Consider the following 20,448-nt stretch of genomic DNA (forward strand, 5'->3'; position numbering starts at 1 on the left):
ACTTACCTGCTAGGGTTGCTGAGAAGATAAATAATCCATGCAAAACCCTTCAACAGTGGCTGCCAATGAGTGCAATTATGATTTTAAAAAGAACCACAGACTACTTAGTTTCTCCCTTCGCCACAAATTATAACCAAGTTTTCATCTCATAAAAGGAAACATTTAAAAGGGGGTTAAAAAAAAAAAGAACAAGATAGGAAGATGGCAGAAACATTTACTTTAATTCACATTTTCTATAATCTGGTGGGTACAACAGCAAATTATTTGGAATTCTATTCAAAATCAAAGCTGCACCTGTAGATGTTACTTAAAATAGAGTACATGTAAATTTGGTGTGTGTCTATGTTGTTTTGTTTTACCAAATAATTTCCATGGTACCATGCACCCAGTCTGTATTTTGGTGAATAGCTATGGTTTCTGCAGGTACTTCAGTTTGCAAACTGCTGAGAGGTTTACTGTGAACTGTTCCCAGATTTCCAGATGAAGGCAATGCTGACGGAGATCAAAATAGCTGTCCTTTTTAATATACAGTGGCACCTAGATAAAGTTGGAAAACATGGCACAGTGTTTCATATACGTACAGAGACTGTAAGTACTGAGTAATTCACAACGTTAAAATGTCAAAATAAAACGTTGGATTTATCAGATTTCAAAACTGTAAAAACCATTACTAATATTCTGTCTTATCTTCCTCATAATCTAAGAATCAACACAAGAGAAACATTTAAATTTACCAGTTTTAATATACAGTATTTCTAACTTACACAGATGCCACTTAAGAAAAAAAATAAACTCATGCCATTGAAGGAAGGAATATTTTCCTTTTCTTCATTGTCATTACTTTATCAGCTGGTACAATCATTTCTGTCAAGTTATATTATCAAGTGTTAGACTTTTAAATTAGGTGATGAGATAAAGACAAAATGCCAAGAGGTATTATTGCCAGGCAAGCATTTTCACAATGCAGTCGGTACTCTAGTATCATGTGACAACAAAAAGGTATGTGAGTTGGAAAAAAGTTTATATCACAAGGACCATAAGACATCACCAGGCTCACAAAACAAAGATTCCTATCACTTACACATTAATTTAAAAAGCACACACATACACAAAAATGTAGGCTGCCTGCCACAATCTAATTTATGGTAAAATAAAGTTAATCAAATAGATTTCAGCTTAAGAATACTTCATTTGTTTATTTTCTTGGTAGTGAAAGATCTGTTAAAACCTTTAAAAGAACTTTTTACCCTAACTAGATCTTTTAATTCCTAGAACTCACTCTAACACACAATTTTAACTAAGCTTGAAACAAATCACAGTAAAGGAAAGAAGCAAGAAATAGAAATGACCAAAGATCTTCTCCAGGAAATAGAGCTTAAATAATAGGCTTTATCTTTAACTGAGGGAACGGTGAAGTAACACTACCAAAAAGATTTTTAAACTTACAGTAATAATAGACAAAGTGCAAAACATTCACATTTTCTTAGACTCTGAAAAACATTAAGAAAAATTCTTATTAATTTACCAGCAAGATTACTTAGATATTCACTTTTTAGACAAATTTACCTGAAGGTCCCCCTCTCCCACCAGACAATAACTTGCATCCCTAAAAATGAAAAGAAAAAGTAGAGGAGGCTCCAACCAAGTCAGCTTGTTTTATTCAACTTAAAAAAAATACCACCACTATCAACAACAACATGAAAACTCCAGGTCTATAAAGGTTAGAAATGGGGTAAGAAAATAATTAAATAGTGAGATCTTACTCCCTCAAACCATAGCCCTCCAAGGGACAGCTAAGTATTTTTAAAAGAGGGATAAGCCAACTAAATACAAGTTAAAATATGCCACTAAAAATCATCAATGAACACATTCAGACTTTGGCAGGATAAGATATGGGTTTAAGAGCACTTATTTACTTCATGAAAGACTGATACCCGCACTACTTCTACACAGATGCAACCTTTCAAATTAATCACATTATATATACTAACACCTTTTAAAATAATATTTTAAATATTAAGGATATTTAAATCCCAGGTTTAAAAAATGACAGTTTAGGACTTATGAAGTCATCTGTTGGTACAAGTCACATGAAGTACCATTTATATACAAAGAACTAAAAAAGAAAAGGTGGGGAAAGGGGAAGCTTAGAGAAGGTATGAATTAATTTATCTACTTAAATACCCTACCAAAGAAAATCAGATTGAAAGAGGATTGCATAGACTGTATTCTGAAATAAAATCCTTTAAAAATGCTTACTTTAAAATAGTAAGTTTTGTGTATATAATGTTTTCATTTGGTGTTATAAATCCATATAATTCCATTCAAATTTTATCAAGATGGAAACTGTTAAATAAGTATTTATGCGATTTTTTTTGGTTTATTTTCTTAAACAAAAATTTCTAAAATTGGAGTAGGGGCAAAGAAACACACAATCAATAGCAACTGATTTACAGGTTCTAAGTAAAGAATCCTCTTGAGCCAGCCCACTGCAGGCACATGAAATCTGGCTGGGTAGCATGGGATATTACTTATTCACCTTTGCCGAAGCAGGCCCTTTAGACCAAAGCAAAACACAACAACCACCACCTAAAATCTTCAATAAAAACCAATGAAATTGAAGTCTTGGGGATTCTTAAGTAACTACTATAACTATACATTGAAAGGGTCATTGATCACGCTGACACTTCCATATTACAGAAAGTGACACACAGAGCTAGGCAAGGCTAAAAATACATTTAAAAATCACTGACAAATTTTTGTCACTGATACCTGCCCTAAGCAACATTTGCTCCCTAGCTCTCCTTTTCCATAATAGACTAGTTAACAGTATTATTCAGATGGAGACATAGTCATTTAAGTTTGACAGCTGGAAATAACAGAATAAGCACAAAGCCAATTCTAAACAAATGGAACAGCAGAATATTCAACAGATGGAAACACATGGAATTAAATACAGAATCAGTGTAGTTTACATGTTTTAAAAGTATATACTTCCTTTACAAATGTGTCTCATTGATAATCTATTAAGAAGCATAAATATTCAAGTGAACATTTGAATTTTCTCTTTAAGAGTTCAGAATTCTTGAAGTCTGAAGATTAGTCTCCTTCTGCTGAAATGTCCAAGACTAAAAAGGCTTCACACAGTCACTTTATGTCTCTAATTAGACATATAAAAGCCTCTATTACCTACTGTTTTGTAATAAGACTTTGAAATTCTGTAACTCTTTTATACTTGTAGAAAGCCTACAAGAGAAAAAAAAAGCATATTAGCACAGCTAATATGATGTGTACACATTTCAAATTACTGATGCTGTTATATGGGCTACAATTTGAAAGCAAAATCGAAAATGAAATGATGTAAACAACACTGAGCAGTGAAGCTTCCATTTTTAAACGTGCATATTCTATAATTATTAAAGACTGACAGAACACAGAGCTGTAGTTCGTTAGTCTTGGTTTAGAAGGGGCAGAGGAAGCCAGTTACTTCATAGTATCAACAGATTCTAGATTAATGATGGGAACAGTGGTATGATAATTCATTACAATAAAGAATCTCAAATCATTTACATTTGGCCTTATAAATTCATTTTGCACACTACTCTCCAAATCCGCTTCTTTCTTGTTGTTCCCCAAACATTGATTTGTTTTAACCCAAACACTAATTTGTTTTAACACAAAGATACAGGTTCTATTTATTCTGTCTATTGATGAATCCCTGCGCCCTCCATCCACCCATATTTATAGTGTTCAATAAATTATTATTGAGTGAATAAATGAATGAAATGCTTCTGAGCCCAGACCCAGAAGTAAAACTCTAGAATGGAAATCATAAAAAAAAAAAATTCTATAAGCTCAATTATTCTTAGGTACAATTCAGGGTTGATACAATAAAAATCTAATGTTTTTCTTTCTATAGCTTAAGATAATGTAGAATGCAGTACTGAGCTCATTTCTTTAAGAACTTAATAAATAACAGCTTTTCTTATAATGAGAGCTTAAAGTATGGTAGGCAATATTCTAAGCTCATCACAGATATAATCTCATTAATTGTTTAAAAAAAATCCACAAGGTAGATAAAATTAACCCTGATTTTACATTTTAGGAAAAATGAGGCTCAAATAAATCAAGTAATTTTCCCAGGTTGCTCAGCTAGTAGAGTAGGTGGGTTCTAACCAACCATCAGATCCCAAGACCATATGTCCTCAAAAAAAATCTATGTCCTTTATGGTCTCAAAAACATTTTCTTTATATTCTTACAAGCTGTAGGATTAACAGAAAATGAATTCTTACTCTAATCCTCAGAATATTAGAGGACTGAAACAGTGTTTACTTATTATGAAAAAACATTATGATTATTAAACAAAATAAATGTGTAAAATCATATGCTGTACCTCAAAGTACCTGTTTTTAAAAAAAACTATCAAAATACATATGAAGATACGGTAGAAACTAAGGTCCATAACTAAAGAAAAGAGAGCTTAGTAAAGAGCAGCAGCTGAAAAAAACAATGAAAAAAGTATGCTCAAAGTCTGATTTAGATACAGAATGAAGAGTGTCAGAAAACTCAAAGGTTATCATACAAATTAACTGTAGGTTACCTTTTACGCGGGGAGTACAAACTCGCCAGCACTATATGGGACCAGAGTCTCTGTGAAGATGCATTCCAGACCTCACAATTTATTACACAAGAGAGATTTTCCACGTTCCCTATTATTATTCTAAGACAGACACAGGAAGGCACAGAGCGTACCTGCATTTACCTACTGCTTTACCGGTACTTTTAGAGGGATACTAAAATATATTTTAATAGCCAACAGGTATATTAATTTGTTCCCTGGAAAATAAGCCATTTGATATAAATGTTGAAACTATCAAAAAATGGCTGTTAGTGTAGGAAAGACATTTGCAAAGTATTCAAGATAAAGAAACCACATTTCCCAGCCTTCCTTGGCCAGAACCAAAGACAATGCTCCCTGTATGTCTCTGCCCACTAGCATCACATGACAAAGCAATGCTGTCCTGGCTGCCCTAATTGAGGCAGAATTGTATTATATAGGTTGTCAGACCAAGAAAACTACCAATTCACTTAACAGGAACGAATGCACAAACCCTCCCAAAGTGTAACAATAATTTTTTGTGTTAGTGCAGCCAGAATCATTTACTATTTAAATGAACTGATAATAAGGTGGAAGATACAATGAACATATCTCATTAACAATTATTAAGAACTGTAATATTTTTAAGGAAAAAGTAAGAAATGTATAGAATACATATGAAGGAAACAGTTAAACTTGACTAAGAAATAAAAGAATGACTAAAATTGTGGTATATCCATATAACAGAATATTGGCCTATATTAAAAATAGTGCTTATGTATTTAAAAGTTGCTAAAAGAGTAAATCTCAAAAGTTCTCATCACAAGAAGAAAAACTCTGTAACTACGTGTGGTGATGGATGCTACCTAGACTTACTGTGGTGATCATTTTGCAACATATACAAATATTGAGTCATTATGTTGGACACCTGAAACTAATACAATGCTGTATGTCAATTATACCTCAATAAAAAAGAAAAAAATAACTTATGAAAAAAATTTTAATAATATTGGGAAATGATTAAATGTAATGCCAAGTAAAACAGGATAAGAAAGCATACAAAATGTATGGTTTTAACTCTGTAAATATGTACACACACACACACATGTACATAAATTTTTTACATATAAGTAGTGGGAAAATACACATTAAAAATACGCCAAGGGGGCTTCCCTGGTGGCGCAGTAGTTGGGAGTCCGCCTGCCAGTGCAGGGGACACGGGTTCGTGCCCCGATCTGGGGGCATCCCACGTGCCGTGGAGCGGCTGGGCCCGTGAGCCGTGGCCGCTGGGCCTGCGCGTCCACAGGCTCCGCGGCGGGAGAGGCCACAGCAGTGAGAGGCCCGCGTACCGCAAAAAAAAAAAAAAAAAAAATACGCCAAGGGCTTCCCTGGTGGCGCAGTGGTTGAGAATCTGCCTGCTAATGCAGGGGACATGGGTTTGAGCCCTGGTGTGGGAGGATCCCACATGCCTCGGAGCGGCTAGGCCCGTGAGCCACAGCTACTGAGCCTGCGCCTCTGGAGCCTGTGCTCCGCAACAACAGAGGCCGCAGTAGTGAGAAGCCCGCACACTGTGATGAAGAGTGGCCCCCACTTGCCACAACTAGAGAAAGCCCTTGCACAGAAACGAAGACCCAACACAGCCATAAATAAATAAATTAATTAATAATAAAAAAAAAAAGCCAAATGTTGAAATCGTCCTAGGTGGTAGGGTTATGAGTGATTTTTAAATTTATTTGCTAAATTACACTTTCACTTGTTTTTCCAGATTTTCTATAATGACCATGAATTACTTTAATAATTAGGGGGAAAGAAAGATGAATATTTTAAAAGAGATTTAAAAAGCAGATGGCTGTTATTTGTTTTCCGTGGGGAGGAAAAGGGAGATTAAATTAGGCTGTACCTTGTTTGTGTAACCATCCCACCCTGAGTGTCATTACCCTTAAGAAAAGAAAGGTTTCTCACATCTAGTCTAGCCATAAAAACAATAAGACAATTTTTTAAGTACTGAAGATATTAGGGCACTAAACATCCAATGGTGTTTGTAAATCACCATCCCCATGCCCACCATTGCCATGGACTTCAGGTAGCGTCTTGTGATTTAAAAGTGTCACACAGGACCTCGTTTTATCTTCATGTTAACTCTGTGAGAAAGGTTTTTACTCCTCTTCATTATACAGAGAAAGGAAACAAAATGGGAGAAAGGAGTGATATACCTGAGCTCATGCTGCCAGTAAATGGCAGGGCCAGGATTCCAGAATGCTAGGACCTGATTCTGAGTCCAGTACTCTCTAGGGAGCAATAAAAGGTACTAGCAGGCTCTAGTTAGAGAACTTAGCTGGAAGGGTTGCATTTGCGAATAATTCCTTGTGAGATGCAGAGAAACTTTGAGGAAGTTAACATCTGCTTCTTTCTCAATTTTATTTAGATTTAAATACATTTTAAGAAGCAGATTCCCAGATATAGAGAACTAGTGGTTACCACTGGGGAGAGGCAACATAGGGGTAGGGGGTTAAGAGGTACAAACTACTATGTATAAAATAAGCTACAAGGATACATTGTACAACACGGGGGATATAGCCAACATTTTATAATAACTATAAAAGGAGTATAACCTTTAAAAACTGTGAATCACTATACTGTACACCTATAACATAATACTGTACATCAACTATTCTTCAATTAAAAGTGTTTAAATTGATTAAAATCTTTTTTCATTTAAATTTCAAATAATTTAATTCAGCTTCTCCTATTTTATCTTACTACAAGCCTCATTAGTGGGTGGACTGAATTTCTCATGAAACACCAATTACCAGTGGACACGCTATGTCTATCTTGTGTTTGAAATCTCAACCTACGTGGTCATCTTTAAATACAGGGGAACAACAGGTGAAATCTTTGCTATTAAGATGGGAAAGGGGCAATTAATTTATTTTAATTTAACTGCCTCTTTTTTTTTTTTTTTTTTTTTTGCAGTACGCAGGCCTCTCACCACTGTGGCCTCTCCCATTGCGGAGCACAGGCTCCGGATGTGCAGGCTCAGTGGCCATGGCTCACGGGCCCAGCCACTCCGCGGCATGTGGGATCTTCCCGGACCAGGGCACAAACCCGTGTCCCCTGCATCGGCAGGCGGACCCCCAACCACCGCACCACCAGGGAAGCCCTAACTGCCTCTTTTTAACTGAAAAATGCATGTTAAGAAAACATAATAATCTCTGTATTACTTTGTTCTTTCTTTATTTTTTTTTTAATTCTTCCTTGATTTGACTTTGCCTTTTTTCCCAGGGCAGTATAGTATTGTTTTCTCTGATTTTCTATGATTCTTTTCCTTCTCTTCTGTATTCTTCACTTAGTTGGTACTGCATGTATCTCTGTAGGCAAATTCAAATTATTTTTGAAACCATCTGTGGTATAAACAAAAAGCAAACTGTATGTACATACACAGAAAACAATGGAGGAAGAATGAGTGAAAGAAAAATGCCTCCTCAGATTAAGACACAGAGCAGCTGAAAGGTTTAATGTCTTTTTCTTTCCTCACCTTCTGAGCCAAACTCTCCTTACTCCTGCTATTGTACTTGAACGAGTTAAAACCAGCTAAAGAGAATTTTATTAGAAGAATATTTCCCCACAAAATTGAGAAGGCAAACTGGGAAATGCTGGCAATTTGAAACTATTACTTTTTCCTGTAACCTGTAGAGAAACTGGCTTGTGAGTGCAGGTACGATACTATATGACAATAATGCTCCCTCTTTGTCAACAAAACAAAGCAAAACAGACTACTTTAGCAAAGAGGATGATCTTTGCATTTTGTTGAAACCAGCAGGGGAATCAAAAGTCTTCACTATGAAAACAGTTCTTACCTTCCAAAAGCATTTAAAAGAGCAACTATTTCCTGTCGAGTGAGTTGGAAGCCTTTAGATGGGCTGTTCTCTGGAAGCTTTTGGATTTCTTTTTCTGAGAATAATATCTTCAGGGCAGTTCCTAAACCCTGAGTCTAAAGAAAATAGTGATAAACTTTCAATTAAATTCATACAATAATAACTGCTTTAAAGGTTTAAAGGAATACTCAGTCACTGTGATGAGACGTCAGGAAATTCATATGAACTGCACTTTTCACCAAAATGTTCAACTATGTAAAATATAGTTTCTACTTCCTCACAGATTATGCATATGATAAATTTATCTAAGCTGTTAAGGAAATCTGAATAGTTTAACAGTTTTTGGATACATATCCTACTATTCCAAATGACGAAAATGCCGTTTTTTAACGTAGAAAATATCACATTAGGATTACTGTGTTCAATATGTAACTCTGAAAGCATTCTTTATAGCCCCTAACAATTCAAAACTTAGAAATTAGTATAAGTTTATAGGTATAGTGATACCTACACTTAATAATTTCTCAATTATTAGTAACAGAAAAAGAAAAACCTGATTTCAGTGTAGCCTCCATTAAAAAAATTCTGTCTCTTGACTTTCTATGACTTAATATCATCTTCGTAAAAAGATAAGAGAAAACAATCACACAATCCTTTTTACACTGAAGTATTTAGGTAAATGGGCCTGCTGGGCAGAACTTTCCTATTTTGTGACTAGGGGGCCTCCTTCTTTTGATCATTGATACAAATTCAGTGACCAAAATTTGATAATTAATTTTCTTATATAATTATATTTTACCTTTTATATAGGTATATAAAATACCAATACACTCTATTTATAACCACCAACTCCAAAAATGAATCTGAGATTGTACCAACAGAAACAGATACAATAAAACTAAAATCATTAACCTACAATAACAGAAAAAACATCCTAATACATACACATATAACAGAGTCTAATATTAATTGTTTTTATGAATAAAAACACTTTGGATTTCTAATTCAATGAACAATGAGGACATTTTAGTAAAAACTTTCAACTTCTCAGTGGAGAAATTTAAGGTTAGTAATAGTTTCAAAACAGAAGACAACACACAAACCTGTAATTTCCCCCATAACCTGCATTTGTCACATCCAACACAGTCCATTATACGGGAGATATTCTTGAAATGTAACCGGAATTCCTCCTAACAAGCAGAACACATGTTCATTCTAATCAGACATTTAAAATTAAACTGCATTTGCCTGAATTATAATAAAATTTTGAAGCTTATTAATGAATGAGTTGTGTTTTTCAACAATGAAGTATTTGAATTTGTATAGCACAACATGGCACATAAAACAGCTAACATTAATAGCAGTTTATAAAATTCATTCTACATATTAATTCAATGAACTTTTGATTGAGGGGCCACTCCATGCAAAGCACCAACATGTACCCTTACAGGGGACACCAAAGTAAATAATACACGGTTTTTACTTTGAAGGAGCTTAACTGCTGCTTCCATTTGATATCTGTGTACAACCAGTGGTAAATACATCTATATTATGTTTCATTTATTTCTGAGGCATTGTTTTGTGTGAGTCTAAATCAGAAAGCTAGTCCTAGAACAATAATCAGTGTCCATCTCTCTCTCCTTAGGACCACACCATGTTTATAACACGTACTCCCCAACAGCACCGATGATCACAGGGCTATACAAGGGGTCTGTGATCTTACAGTCCCCCACATTAGCTAATGCAGCTTCTCCAGGGATGCTTACTTACTGGATCCTTGACTTTTGCTGAATTAGTTTCCCACACAGTTAGATGCCTGTGAGCATCTGTGCATGGGTTTCTGTGACTCTAAGGTCAGTCTCACCTTCTCTGAGGACAAAACTAGCTAAGAGGAAGTTTCCTCATCTTTTTCACAGGGCAAACATAGAAAATAAAAATCATTTTATTGCACCGAAGTAAACATTTTATTGCAAAGAGCTGGAGTGAGTCACCCGAAAACTTAAAGCGTTTGGAGGAATCAATACCTTGGCCAAAAGAAAGACAACATAAATAGAACACAAAAACTCCTTTGCTCTCCATTCTCATGTAATTCATGTTCTTTGGAGCAGATGGAAAAATGGACTTATATTCTGCTTTCTACACCTTTGAAAAACAGGAAACCAAATTTCCAGCATTTTATAACTTGAAAGCTAGCTGTGAAACCTTACTCTGTTCTCAGTCTTACCTTCCTCATCTATAAAAAGATATGTAATTATAGTTGTCTTGATCAGAAGTATAATATTTGTATAAACACTAAGAAAATAGGAAGCATTACAAAAATGAATTAGCATTATGTTAAATACTGTAATACTAATATACCTCTAAAACAACCATAAAACAAAACAACCTTCCAAAACTAAAATATAGTTGTGGCTAAATTACTTCATTTCAGAAATACCAAGGAACTCTTACTAATGTATTCATTCTTGTAGCATATCCACATCTGAAACATCTCGGGGCCAAATGTGTTTCAGAATTCAGAATTTTTGAGATTTTAGAAATGTGGTACACACACTATATATTATGAAACATCCCACCAGAGTGTATGGCAACACCCTGTAATCAAATACATGATTGTTTTTGCAACAAAATGTAAGAATATTCATACAAAGCAGAATTTTTAAAAAACACTACAAATATCCTTACACCAGTTCAGGTTAGGTTTTGCTAACAAATTAATTTGTACCAAACATAAGAAAAATGTTCCAGTTTTTGGAGCTTTTTGGATTTCAGAATCGCATATAAAAAATTGTGGAGCTGTGGTAGAAGACTATTTGCCAGTCAATTTCAAATACTTTTATGAACACTGTAAGGGTACAACGTATTCCTTAATTACTGTAAGCAAATGAAAACCAAGTGCTTATAACATGAAGTTGCATAATGTTCCTAAAATATAGTCTCCTTCTGACATCACAGGTCAACAGGTAATTTTTGCCTTATATGTTAGTCCATTAGGACAAAAACATAATAGTTTCAAAACCGTAACATTTTGTAAAGTAAACATTAGAAAATATACTATTTACTGCCTTCAAAGTGGCTAACAGTGCATGATTTTCTTTAAGACGCATCAAAACAGCAATAAGTAAATGAAAGAAAAGAAAGTAAGAAAACTTTCAAAATAATGCCTTTTGAAAAGACATGTACAAAGGTGTCATTAGTCAGAGAGGTATGACTGAGGATTCACTAAGCAGTTGGGCAAACTAGAAAGGAGAAAGGAATTGAGAAAGAGCTTTTTGTATCATTTATAGTAAAATCCAATCAGACCAACAAGATGGTGAACTGGGAAAGAAAGTTCAGATGAACAGGATTAAAACACAACCAGTAAACTGTTCCCCACCCAGTCCCCCAGCCAAGAATTTCTTACCTTTAACGATTTGGCCCCCTTTTTGTCACCTGAAAACATGGATTTCTCGTCAAAGTGCATGGGAAAGGACCTAATGAAATGAAAATATTATAAGCTACAGATGAAAAATTCAAGCTCTGGTAGAATTTTCTATCCCTACAAATATTTAATATTCAGAATTTACTCATGTGTAAGGTTTGGTAACGTGGGAAGGTGGCAAACAGTTTAAACTATTCAATCAAAGAGTAAGGCAAGATAAAGAGGGCTTTGTAATTTATGAGAGTGTAATGTTTTGAAGAAATTACGTGACAAAAATAACCTAAAAATTAACTAAAAACAATTTGTGTGAAAAAATGTACAAAACTCAACATTTTAAAACATTTTAAAAAATTTAATGCATAATTTACCTTAGACATTTCTTAACCCAACTCTCCTCTGTGCTCATTTTTAACAACCAGTAAAGTGCAGTTTTATACACCCAGGATTTTTTTTTAAAGGTTATATTGTAGAACGTAAGGCTAATGTCCTCTTAGGTAATCTATCCTTATGCTAGCACCTATTACCATCTGAATTTAAATAGCAACTGGAAGAATACAAAATTGGTAGAAAGAACAGTAAAGTAGCGTTAAATTTTGGTACTACATAAAATTTAAAGTTATATTTAAAAATACAGCCTATTCTCAAGTGTGAAAGTTTATGCAACAAAGCTTTATAGACGCTTTTCAGTCAACATTTTTAGAAGTATCTTTAAAATGCTGCCATTCTATGGAACACTTTCCTTCTCAGTTCTAATTCTCCCTCTTCCTAATTAATTTTCAGGAGTCAGTTTTTGTTGTATCAATATTTCAAGAACTACCTCACTCAACTACAGAGTGGAGAATTTCAGATCACTGACAATTCAATTCTTACTTTGTATCTTGAAAGATATTCAGTAGAAGGGTTTTTGTGTCAGCATCCTCTTTTACATTTCCAGTGTAAAGATCGACAATTGAGCGCTCAAAGTAAGGGGCCACCTTTGATAAAGCTCGAAGCTCAATTAAATATAAAAAGTACAGATTCTTTAGCCTTCTTGGGCCTTCTCCCTTGGTTTCCACAGGGTCGAAGCGGCGTTTAAATTCTTTCATATTAGGTCCCCAGGTAGGTTTACCCCAGGTTTCTAAAGAGAAAGAGAAATATATTATACACTCTTAATAAACAGGATTTTTGCTCTATAGAGAATATGTATTTTTCCCCAACAATTTTTATACTAATATAAAAAATCTGATTACCTTCCAAAAGATAATCTGCACATAGATGTAAATTGATACTAGCATGAAGTCCCGATATAAGCTTATAGAAGACTCTTTTCTCCAAACACAAACCTATTCAGAAAAATATTGAAAAAGAAATCACATCCATTTAGATAACAAAAATACTGAATCAAGAGGATTAGGTACATGGGCTTATTTTTAAAGTTAAGATTTGAGGACATTAAAAACAAATCAAGGACTAATATAAAATAATTAGATTGAGATACTATCACTAGAAGATAAAATGAGATTCTGACTTCAGAATGGAGTTAACTGAGTATGATAACTTAGTGCAGAATAAGATACAAATGTCTGGGCTACTGGAGGTCCAAACACTATGGATGCACTTGGAAAAGTCCTCATGTTACCCAGAAGGCAACAGCACAGATTTTTTGTGGTTTAGGCTAAACTAAAGCAGATATAAAGTCACTGCTTTGGCATAACAATAGCTGTTTCTCCTTTTCCTTTCCCTATAGATGTTCTTTATTTGAACCTACTTGTTAGTGGAGGAAGAAGAGACTGAATTCTATTTCTCTCCTTCCTCCAGATTCTTTAGTGGTTCCTATTAATCCTTTGCCCTGGAATTCTCTAATTCTACTTAACTGTATGTTCCACAGGTAAGGAGGAAAAACTTGGAAAACAGACATCCAGGAGTTTCAGCCAATTAAAAAAAAAAGTGTGATTATTTACTATGTGAGTAAAACCGTATCAAGATGGAGTTCAGGAATATGATGGAAATTTATTTTATGTAGCCTTCTTAAGCCACACAGGCTTTTGCTCAAAACAGAGGTCAAGATAATTTCACCATCCTATCCATCCCCTGCCTCCATGGCTCTGAAGCAAGTAGCTTCTAATAGGAAAAGATAATTATTTTGAGATCTCATTCGCTAATTCAGAATTCTTCCTAGAACATTCTCATCACCACGGATAGAGACCAAAAGGTAGAAATTCAGTTCTATTTTGTGGCTTCTTCATAAAAGTATATGGCCAAATTTGAATGTTTATGGTACCAAGGGATATAAACAATGTGAATAACTTTGATAAAACATTAGGTATTAACTTCTCTAGTAAAACTTTTAATCATATCTGTTATCAAGTACCAAAATGATCAGATTTGAAGTTCACTTTCTCTTCCTTCCAACCTACTTCTCTAAGCAGTAAAATATCTAAAGACAAGAGAAGGGAAAACAGGCAAAGCAAAGCTCATGAAAATTCATATGCCTAAAAATGAGAACATGAAAACTAGGAGGGAATCTAATTTGCAAAGCCCACAAAGCCCCTTACCTAAAAGGGCATGGGTGGTAAGAGAGAAGGAAGGAGTAGATATGTACTTCTGTAAACTGTGAAAATTAGGTAACTTCGAGCAAAATCTTAATAATAAAAAGGTGAGCCAAGTGAATGCACCAAGAAGACACACAACACTCTTAGCAGAAAGTGCTGGAGAGGTGCTCCCTGCCTGCGGTCTGCTGCCAGCCCTAATGCCTGGCAAATCCAACTATTCAATTTAGAAAGTGGTTCTCCTCTTCCTCTTCTGGATTTAATTTCATTCAAATTCATTTTCATCAACTGAATTACAGGACATCAATATATAACTTTTTCTCTCACAAAAGGGCTAGATATATTGTAACACTATTATTTGGCATTTGTACATTGTTTAGTGATTTTCGAAGCAGTTTTCACAGGCATCATCTACAGTGTAGGTAAGCTGGATGGCTAGTGCCACTCTCGTGCCCCAGATCAGGAAACTGAATCTCAGAAAAGTTGAGCCAGTTGCCTATAAATACGAGTGCTCGTTGGACTGTGTATCAATATTCAGAGACTACCATCAATAGGATACTAGGAGAGTGGTTGATATAGTATACCCTAGAATCCGATACTGCCCATAAATTTCATTCTCATCCTCCATGATCAATATGCAGAGTCTCTGACCACCTCTTTTAACCTAAATACTACTTTTCACAATTTGTGCTCTTAAAATAAAGCTAATTAAACAAAGACAAGCATCTCTTCCCACATTGGCCATTTATCAGTATAATTCCTAGCAGTATTTGCACATCAAAAATAGTTCATTGGGGCTTCCCTGGTGGTGCAGTGGTTGAGAGTCCGCCTGCCGATGCAGGGGACACGGGTTCGTGCCCCAGTCCGGGAGGATCCCACATGCTGTGGAGCGGCTGGGCCCGTGAGCCATGGCCGCTAGGCCTGTGTGTCCGGAGCCTGTGCTCCTCAACGGGAGAGGCCACTACAGTGAGAGGCCCACGTACCACAAAAAAAAAAAAAAAAAGTTCATTGGGCTTCCCTGGTGGCGCAGTAGATAAGAATCTGCCTGCCAATGCGGTGGACACAGGTTCAATCCTTGGTCCAGGAAGAGCCCACATGTCACGGAGCAACTAAGCCCAGGCGCCACAACTACTGAGCCTGAGCTCTATAGCCCGTGAGCCACAACTACTGAGCCCACGTGCCACAACTACTGAAGCCCGCGTGCCTAGAGCCCATGCTCCACAAGAGAAGCCACCGCAACGAGAAGCCCGCGCTCCGCAACAAAGAGTAGCCCCCGCTCGCCGCAACTAGAGCAAGTCCGTGTGCATCAACGAAGGCCCAACACAGCCAAAAAAAAAAAAAAAGAAAAAAGTTCATTAAAAAACAAAGAGAAATCACGTTCATAAGTTAACACGACTGATTAACAAAGATAAAATGGAATTAAGTGCTTAGTTTAACTCAGTAGAGTTCCTATAAGGTTATGGCTATGAAATATCCATTTTCCAGTGTCATTCAACTTGCTTATCTTTCATTAATATATTTGAACTTTTGGTTTCATAAATTAATGGCAATTTGGTAAAATTTTTAAAAGCATCACATATCCAGTTATTAACCAAAGTTGTTAAAATCCTAGAATGTTTCAGCTTTCCATTAATAATATTTCATAATTTCACACTAGAAAATATAAGAATGCGAAGGTATGTGATATATTGGGATCTATATTACTTTATCCTTTAGTTAGACAAGTTTAGACTATATGTGTAAACATGTTTAAAACCTGAATTCAAATTCATCTTCCCTTAATTTCATATATAAAAAAAAGTACTTCCTTCCAAAAAGAATGCCTCTACTTAAAAAAACAGACTTGCATAGTGGTTGCTAGAAAAGTAGTTTGGATGAATATTACATACAGAATGGAAATAAGACTGGGAACCAGTTCTGGAACCCTCATGACCACATCTGCCCTGTATATTTCCACAACACTGGTTTTTAGCTGACCAGTATCCTCAAAATTTTCAAATAATTTTATCCTAAACTATAATAACCTAAAACATGTTATTTTCTTTCAAACACTGTCAAGATTTAATGAATCCTAAAACTTACAAATATATATTAAATAAATTCATTTTTTGCAAGATGCCAATAAATTTAAAATGCAGACATTAAATTTACCTTCTAGCCACGTGTAGAACGATTCTCCTAAAAAACAAAACAAAAACAATCAAAATTATACACACACACAGAATTGGGTGAAAATGTTTAAATGGTCATTCAGAAATAAGAATAAATTAAGTCTATAAAATATTTCTCATGACAGATTAAGGAATATGTCCACTGCTCATGTGTAATGGAAAAATAGGCATATGGTTCTAGAAAATAAAGTCCAAACGTTACTGAAGTAGTTTTGGGAAAAAGTTCTTATAAATGACATTTTGACTTGTAAAATTTTTTTTTTTTTGAAATTTAAAGAAAAAATTTATTGAAGATCTGCAAAACAATTTCTAAAAGATTGACTTTTCCAGAAAACTGTAGCTACACAATGCATTGCGTCTATCATGTTAAAACGTGCATTAGACACAAATACAAAAACCATGAAACAAGCCACCATTCTTTGACAATCTGAGCAAAGATAAAATGCCTAAGGAACAACATGGATGACTTGCAAAGGATGGGCTCTTTACTGTAAGCACCATAAAAAAAAGGGGGGAGCACAAATGGATGAGTGTGTTAGGTTATACACACTGAATTGAACCTTTGGCACTAGGAATCAGAGCATTCTGTCATATAGCATTAACACATATTATAAAAGTGCGTAGTGTCAAAGGAATAGAACCACCAGCATTCAAAAGCAGCTTTGTCAACTAAGCAATAAAACACTCTACAGTACGTCTCTCTGTTGTCCATCATTGAATACACTGGTAGCAACTTTGAAATGAAAAAAGAAAAGAAAAAAGGAGCTGTAACCCCTTTTATTTTCTGTTTAAAATCAAACAGAAAACAAACATCACTTCTGTTATACACTAACATTTCCAAAGTACATCATTTGTACAAGAGAAGGACTAATAAACAAAAATGTGTTTACAGAGATCCAAACAAGCGTGAGTATAAGCGCCTCACACAGCTTTCCGATGGTACTCAGGAGGAGCCACTTCATAATCGCTGGCACTAAACAAAGTTGCCGAGTTCTTTGTCAGGTATTTTAGAAAATCATGAAGATAATTCAGTAATAAAGCAAGGCTCTTCTCATCCAGAGGTGTATAGGCCAACACTGCTCCAATACGTACAAATAATCTCAGTAGATGTGGCGCTCCATACACCTGGGACATGGGCGCATCAGGGTGATCTGCGAGGATTTCAGCATACTGTGGTCTCTCAAATTTGTAGAGCAGCTGAGTGCCCAACATTATATTGAAGTATTCCTTGATCCCTGCCACAACTTCATTAACAGCATACTCCTTATTATCTGTGTTTCCTCGAGATTTCTTGTAATTTGCATAATCCTCTAGAATGGAATCCACATTCTTCTTGGCAGGAAGATAAAAGAGCTGTTTTTGCCGGGTAATTAAGTCCCAGTCATCAACAAGCCATGGTTTTAGTTCTTCAGGAATCTTTACTTTAACTTCAACTCTGTTCATGAACGTTTCCTCATTTTCAACAGTAGGATCTACGCGGGCCCTTTTCTTGCGAGGAGGCTGAGGTGTCTCACTGGTACTGCCACCATCTCCATTTCCAGGTGTTTTCTGTTTGTTCTTTTTTGTCTTCACTTCAACATTTTTCTGTTGCAGACCAGAAGTCTTCTTTCCAGGGGCAGCCCCTCTCATCTTCCCCTCTGCATACTGCTCCTGATTGGCTTTTTGAAGTTCTCGTTGTTTCTGCAAATTGGTGTCCACGTATTTGAGTACTCTGCGTTCTGGAACCCATTCATCCCAATTTTTATTCCAACCACTGTAATGTATAAAGTATTTCACTTGTTTATCCTTTATGGCAACCTTTACACACTTTGCTTCATAAAGAAGAGGCCCATGGAAGCACAGCACTCTCTCACCCTCCTGGAATTTAGGCTTCGGGTCCTGCTTCGGCGCCATTTATAAGTGATTCGCCGCCGCCGCCGCCTCCTCCTTCTCCCACCACCCCCGACTACCGCCCCCTACTCTCTACCCCACCCAACTGCGCGTCAGACGCGCCGTCAGCCACTGCCAACTCTACATCCTGGGCCCGATTTCGACTTGTAAAATTTTTGAGAAAACTTCCAGTCAAAATATTATGTAAACCTTATTCACTTGAAGGCTTAAATATCCATAAGTATGAGGAGAAACAATCTTAAATTTGCTTTAGTTGATAACCATAGTATTATTCAAAACTTCCAGAAAAAAGTGAATTATAATTAATATGAAAATCAAATTATTAATTCCATTTTTCCTGAGCAATAAACCTAAATATATTTCCTCAATTATCTAAAACTACTAAGTTTTAAGAGATAATAAAAAAGTTCCCTAAGTTTTCAAAATAATTCTTCAGAAAAGTTAACAACCAGAATATGAAGCGGCCTTCCTTGTGTACTATGCTAAGAGAACTATTTCTAGCTCAATATTGTTCTGAGTGAAAAGAAAAATGGCAGTCAATAAAGATAAAAACAGTTACTATACTTCCTAAGTTACTCATCCTTATTTTAATTGCGAAAAGCAAAGCACGATGATAAAAACTCAACACGTAGGTGAGTTGAGCAAGGAGTCCAGGGGACAAATTAGATGGTGGGGAATTACCACCTCCTGAGAGTCTTTACCCTTAGCAAAACAACACAAACATCTTCCTAGAGAATCATTCATTCAACATACTCTTACTTAGATGATACTCTTAGATGATACTCTTACACAAAACATCATTCATTATCTCACTTGTTTACTCAAAAAGCCCCAGCTGCTAACAGGAAAAGTCTAGCTCCTAAGGTCCTCAATAATCTGGCCTCTACTCATCTTTCTAATTTTAAATTACCCCATATATGAAGGTCTTTCCTACACTCCCCAAACATGCCTTGTTTTTCCTTTCTCAACCCCTTGGTCCATACTGTCATCCAAGTAGCCCACACTATCCAATTCTACAGGCTTTAAATCAGTCCATCATTCAAGTCCATCTCAAATGCCACCTCCTCCAGTAAATTTTCCCAGTGAGGCAGGATCTGTTCTACCTCTGAAGAGCTACACCACCTACTGTTGTACTATGTATGTAATACTTCTTTATTATCACTTATGTACAGTGCTGATCATTCCTACTATACATATTTTTAGCTCCTAGAGGGAAGGCACGTTTTATACATTTTTCTATCCTTTACAATGCTCATCACAGTGCCCTTGACACATAGGGCAACTTTATTTTTTAAAATAAATTTATTTATTTATTTATTTTTGACTGTGTTGGGTCTTTGTTGCTGTGCGCGGGCTTTCCCTAGTTGCGGCGAGCGGGGGCTACTCTTTGTTGCAATGCACGGGCTTCTCATTGCGGTGGCTGCTCTTGTTGTGGAGCACGGGCTCCAGGCACACAGGCTTCAGTAGTTGTGCCTTGTGGGCTCTAGAGCACACACTCAATAGTTGTGGCGCACAGGCTTAGTTGCCCCACAGCATGGGGGATCATCGCGGACCAGGGATAGAACCCGTGTCCCCTGCACTGGCAGGCAGGTTCTTAACCACTGCGCCACCAGGGAAGTCCCTAACATAGGGTAACTTTAAATTATAAAAAACACTCTTATTTTTTTGGCCACCATTGATTGGTAGCTATTTTCTGAAAAAAAATAGGATACTTTCTTTTGAATTAAAAACAGGAAAAAATCAAATTTTGATCATTAAGGGCATTTCTTCTACATTTGAAGCAAACATAAAATGAGACTTTTAACTTACCATCATCTTCTCCTGAAAGACAAAATAATAGACAAGATTTTAGAAAATGTCTTACACAGTTCAGATTCCAATCCTATTTATTTATGGGATTAAAACTTACTATGTGTTAAACTATTAATTATACCATGAACCTTGCTCAGTGTGTAGTTACCCTGT

At 35.8% G+C, this 20,448-nt stretch overlaps 2 protein-coding genes across 4 annotated transcripts in view; both read right to left on the minus strand.

Moving 5' to 3' along the window:
* The window catches only part of ERO1B (endoplasmic reticulum oxidoreductase 1 beta), a 66,810-nt gene continuing 46,362 nt past the window's right edge, over positions 1-20,448 (minus strand). Inside the window, exons 9-18 of one of the 3 annotated variants that reach the window (XM_081225658.1) lie at positions 20,293-20,304; positions 16,574-16,600; positions 13,124-13,216; positions 12,765-13,011; positions 11,877-11,946; positions 9,577-9,663; positions 8,456-8,589; positions 3,194-3,246; positions 1,447-1,490; positions 1-537 (exon numbers count right to left, since the gene is read on the minus strand). In XM_081225658.1, the coding sequence (XP_081081784.1) occupies positions 1,474-1,490; positions 3,194-3,246; positions 8,456-8,589; positions 9,577-9,663; positions 11,877-11,946; positions 12,765-13,011; positions 13,124-13,216; positions 16,574-16,600; positions 20,293-20,304 (740 nt within the window). In that variant the 3' untranslated portion in view covers positions 1-537; positions 1,447-1,473. Of the gene's footprint in view, positions 1,491-3,193; positions 3,247-8,455; positions 8,590-9,576; positions 9,664-11,876; positions 11,947-12,764; positions 13,012-13,123; positions 13,217-16,573; positions 16,601-20,292; positions 20,305-20,448 lie in introns of all 3 variants that reach the window. The other 2 variants (XM_081225657.1, XM_081225659.1) reach the window with 2 other exon arrangements.
* On the minus strand, positions 17,355-18,551 carry LOC308612889 (mortality factor 4-like protein 1). The gene has a single exon (XM_081225682.1). The coding sequence runs from the start codon at positions 18,484-18,486 to the stop codon at positions 17,515-17,517; it is 972 nt and encodes a 323-aa protein (XP_081081808.1). The 5' UTR covers positions 18,487-18,551; the 3' UTR covers positions 17,355-17,514.

Source organism: Mesoplodon bidens, assembly GCF_964165515.1.
Source record: "Mesoplodon bidens genome assembly, chromosome: 1".
NCBI lineage: Eukaryota > Metazoa > Chordata > Mammalia > Artiodactyla > Ziphiidae > Mesoplodon > Mesoplodon bidens.

Coding starts and splice junctions, on each gene's coding strand:
- LOC308612889 (XM_081225682.1), bottom strand. CDS start 18,486: ATGGCGCCGAAGCAGGACCCGAAGCCTAAATTCCAGGAGGGTGAGAGA.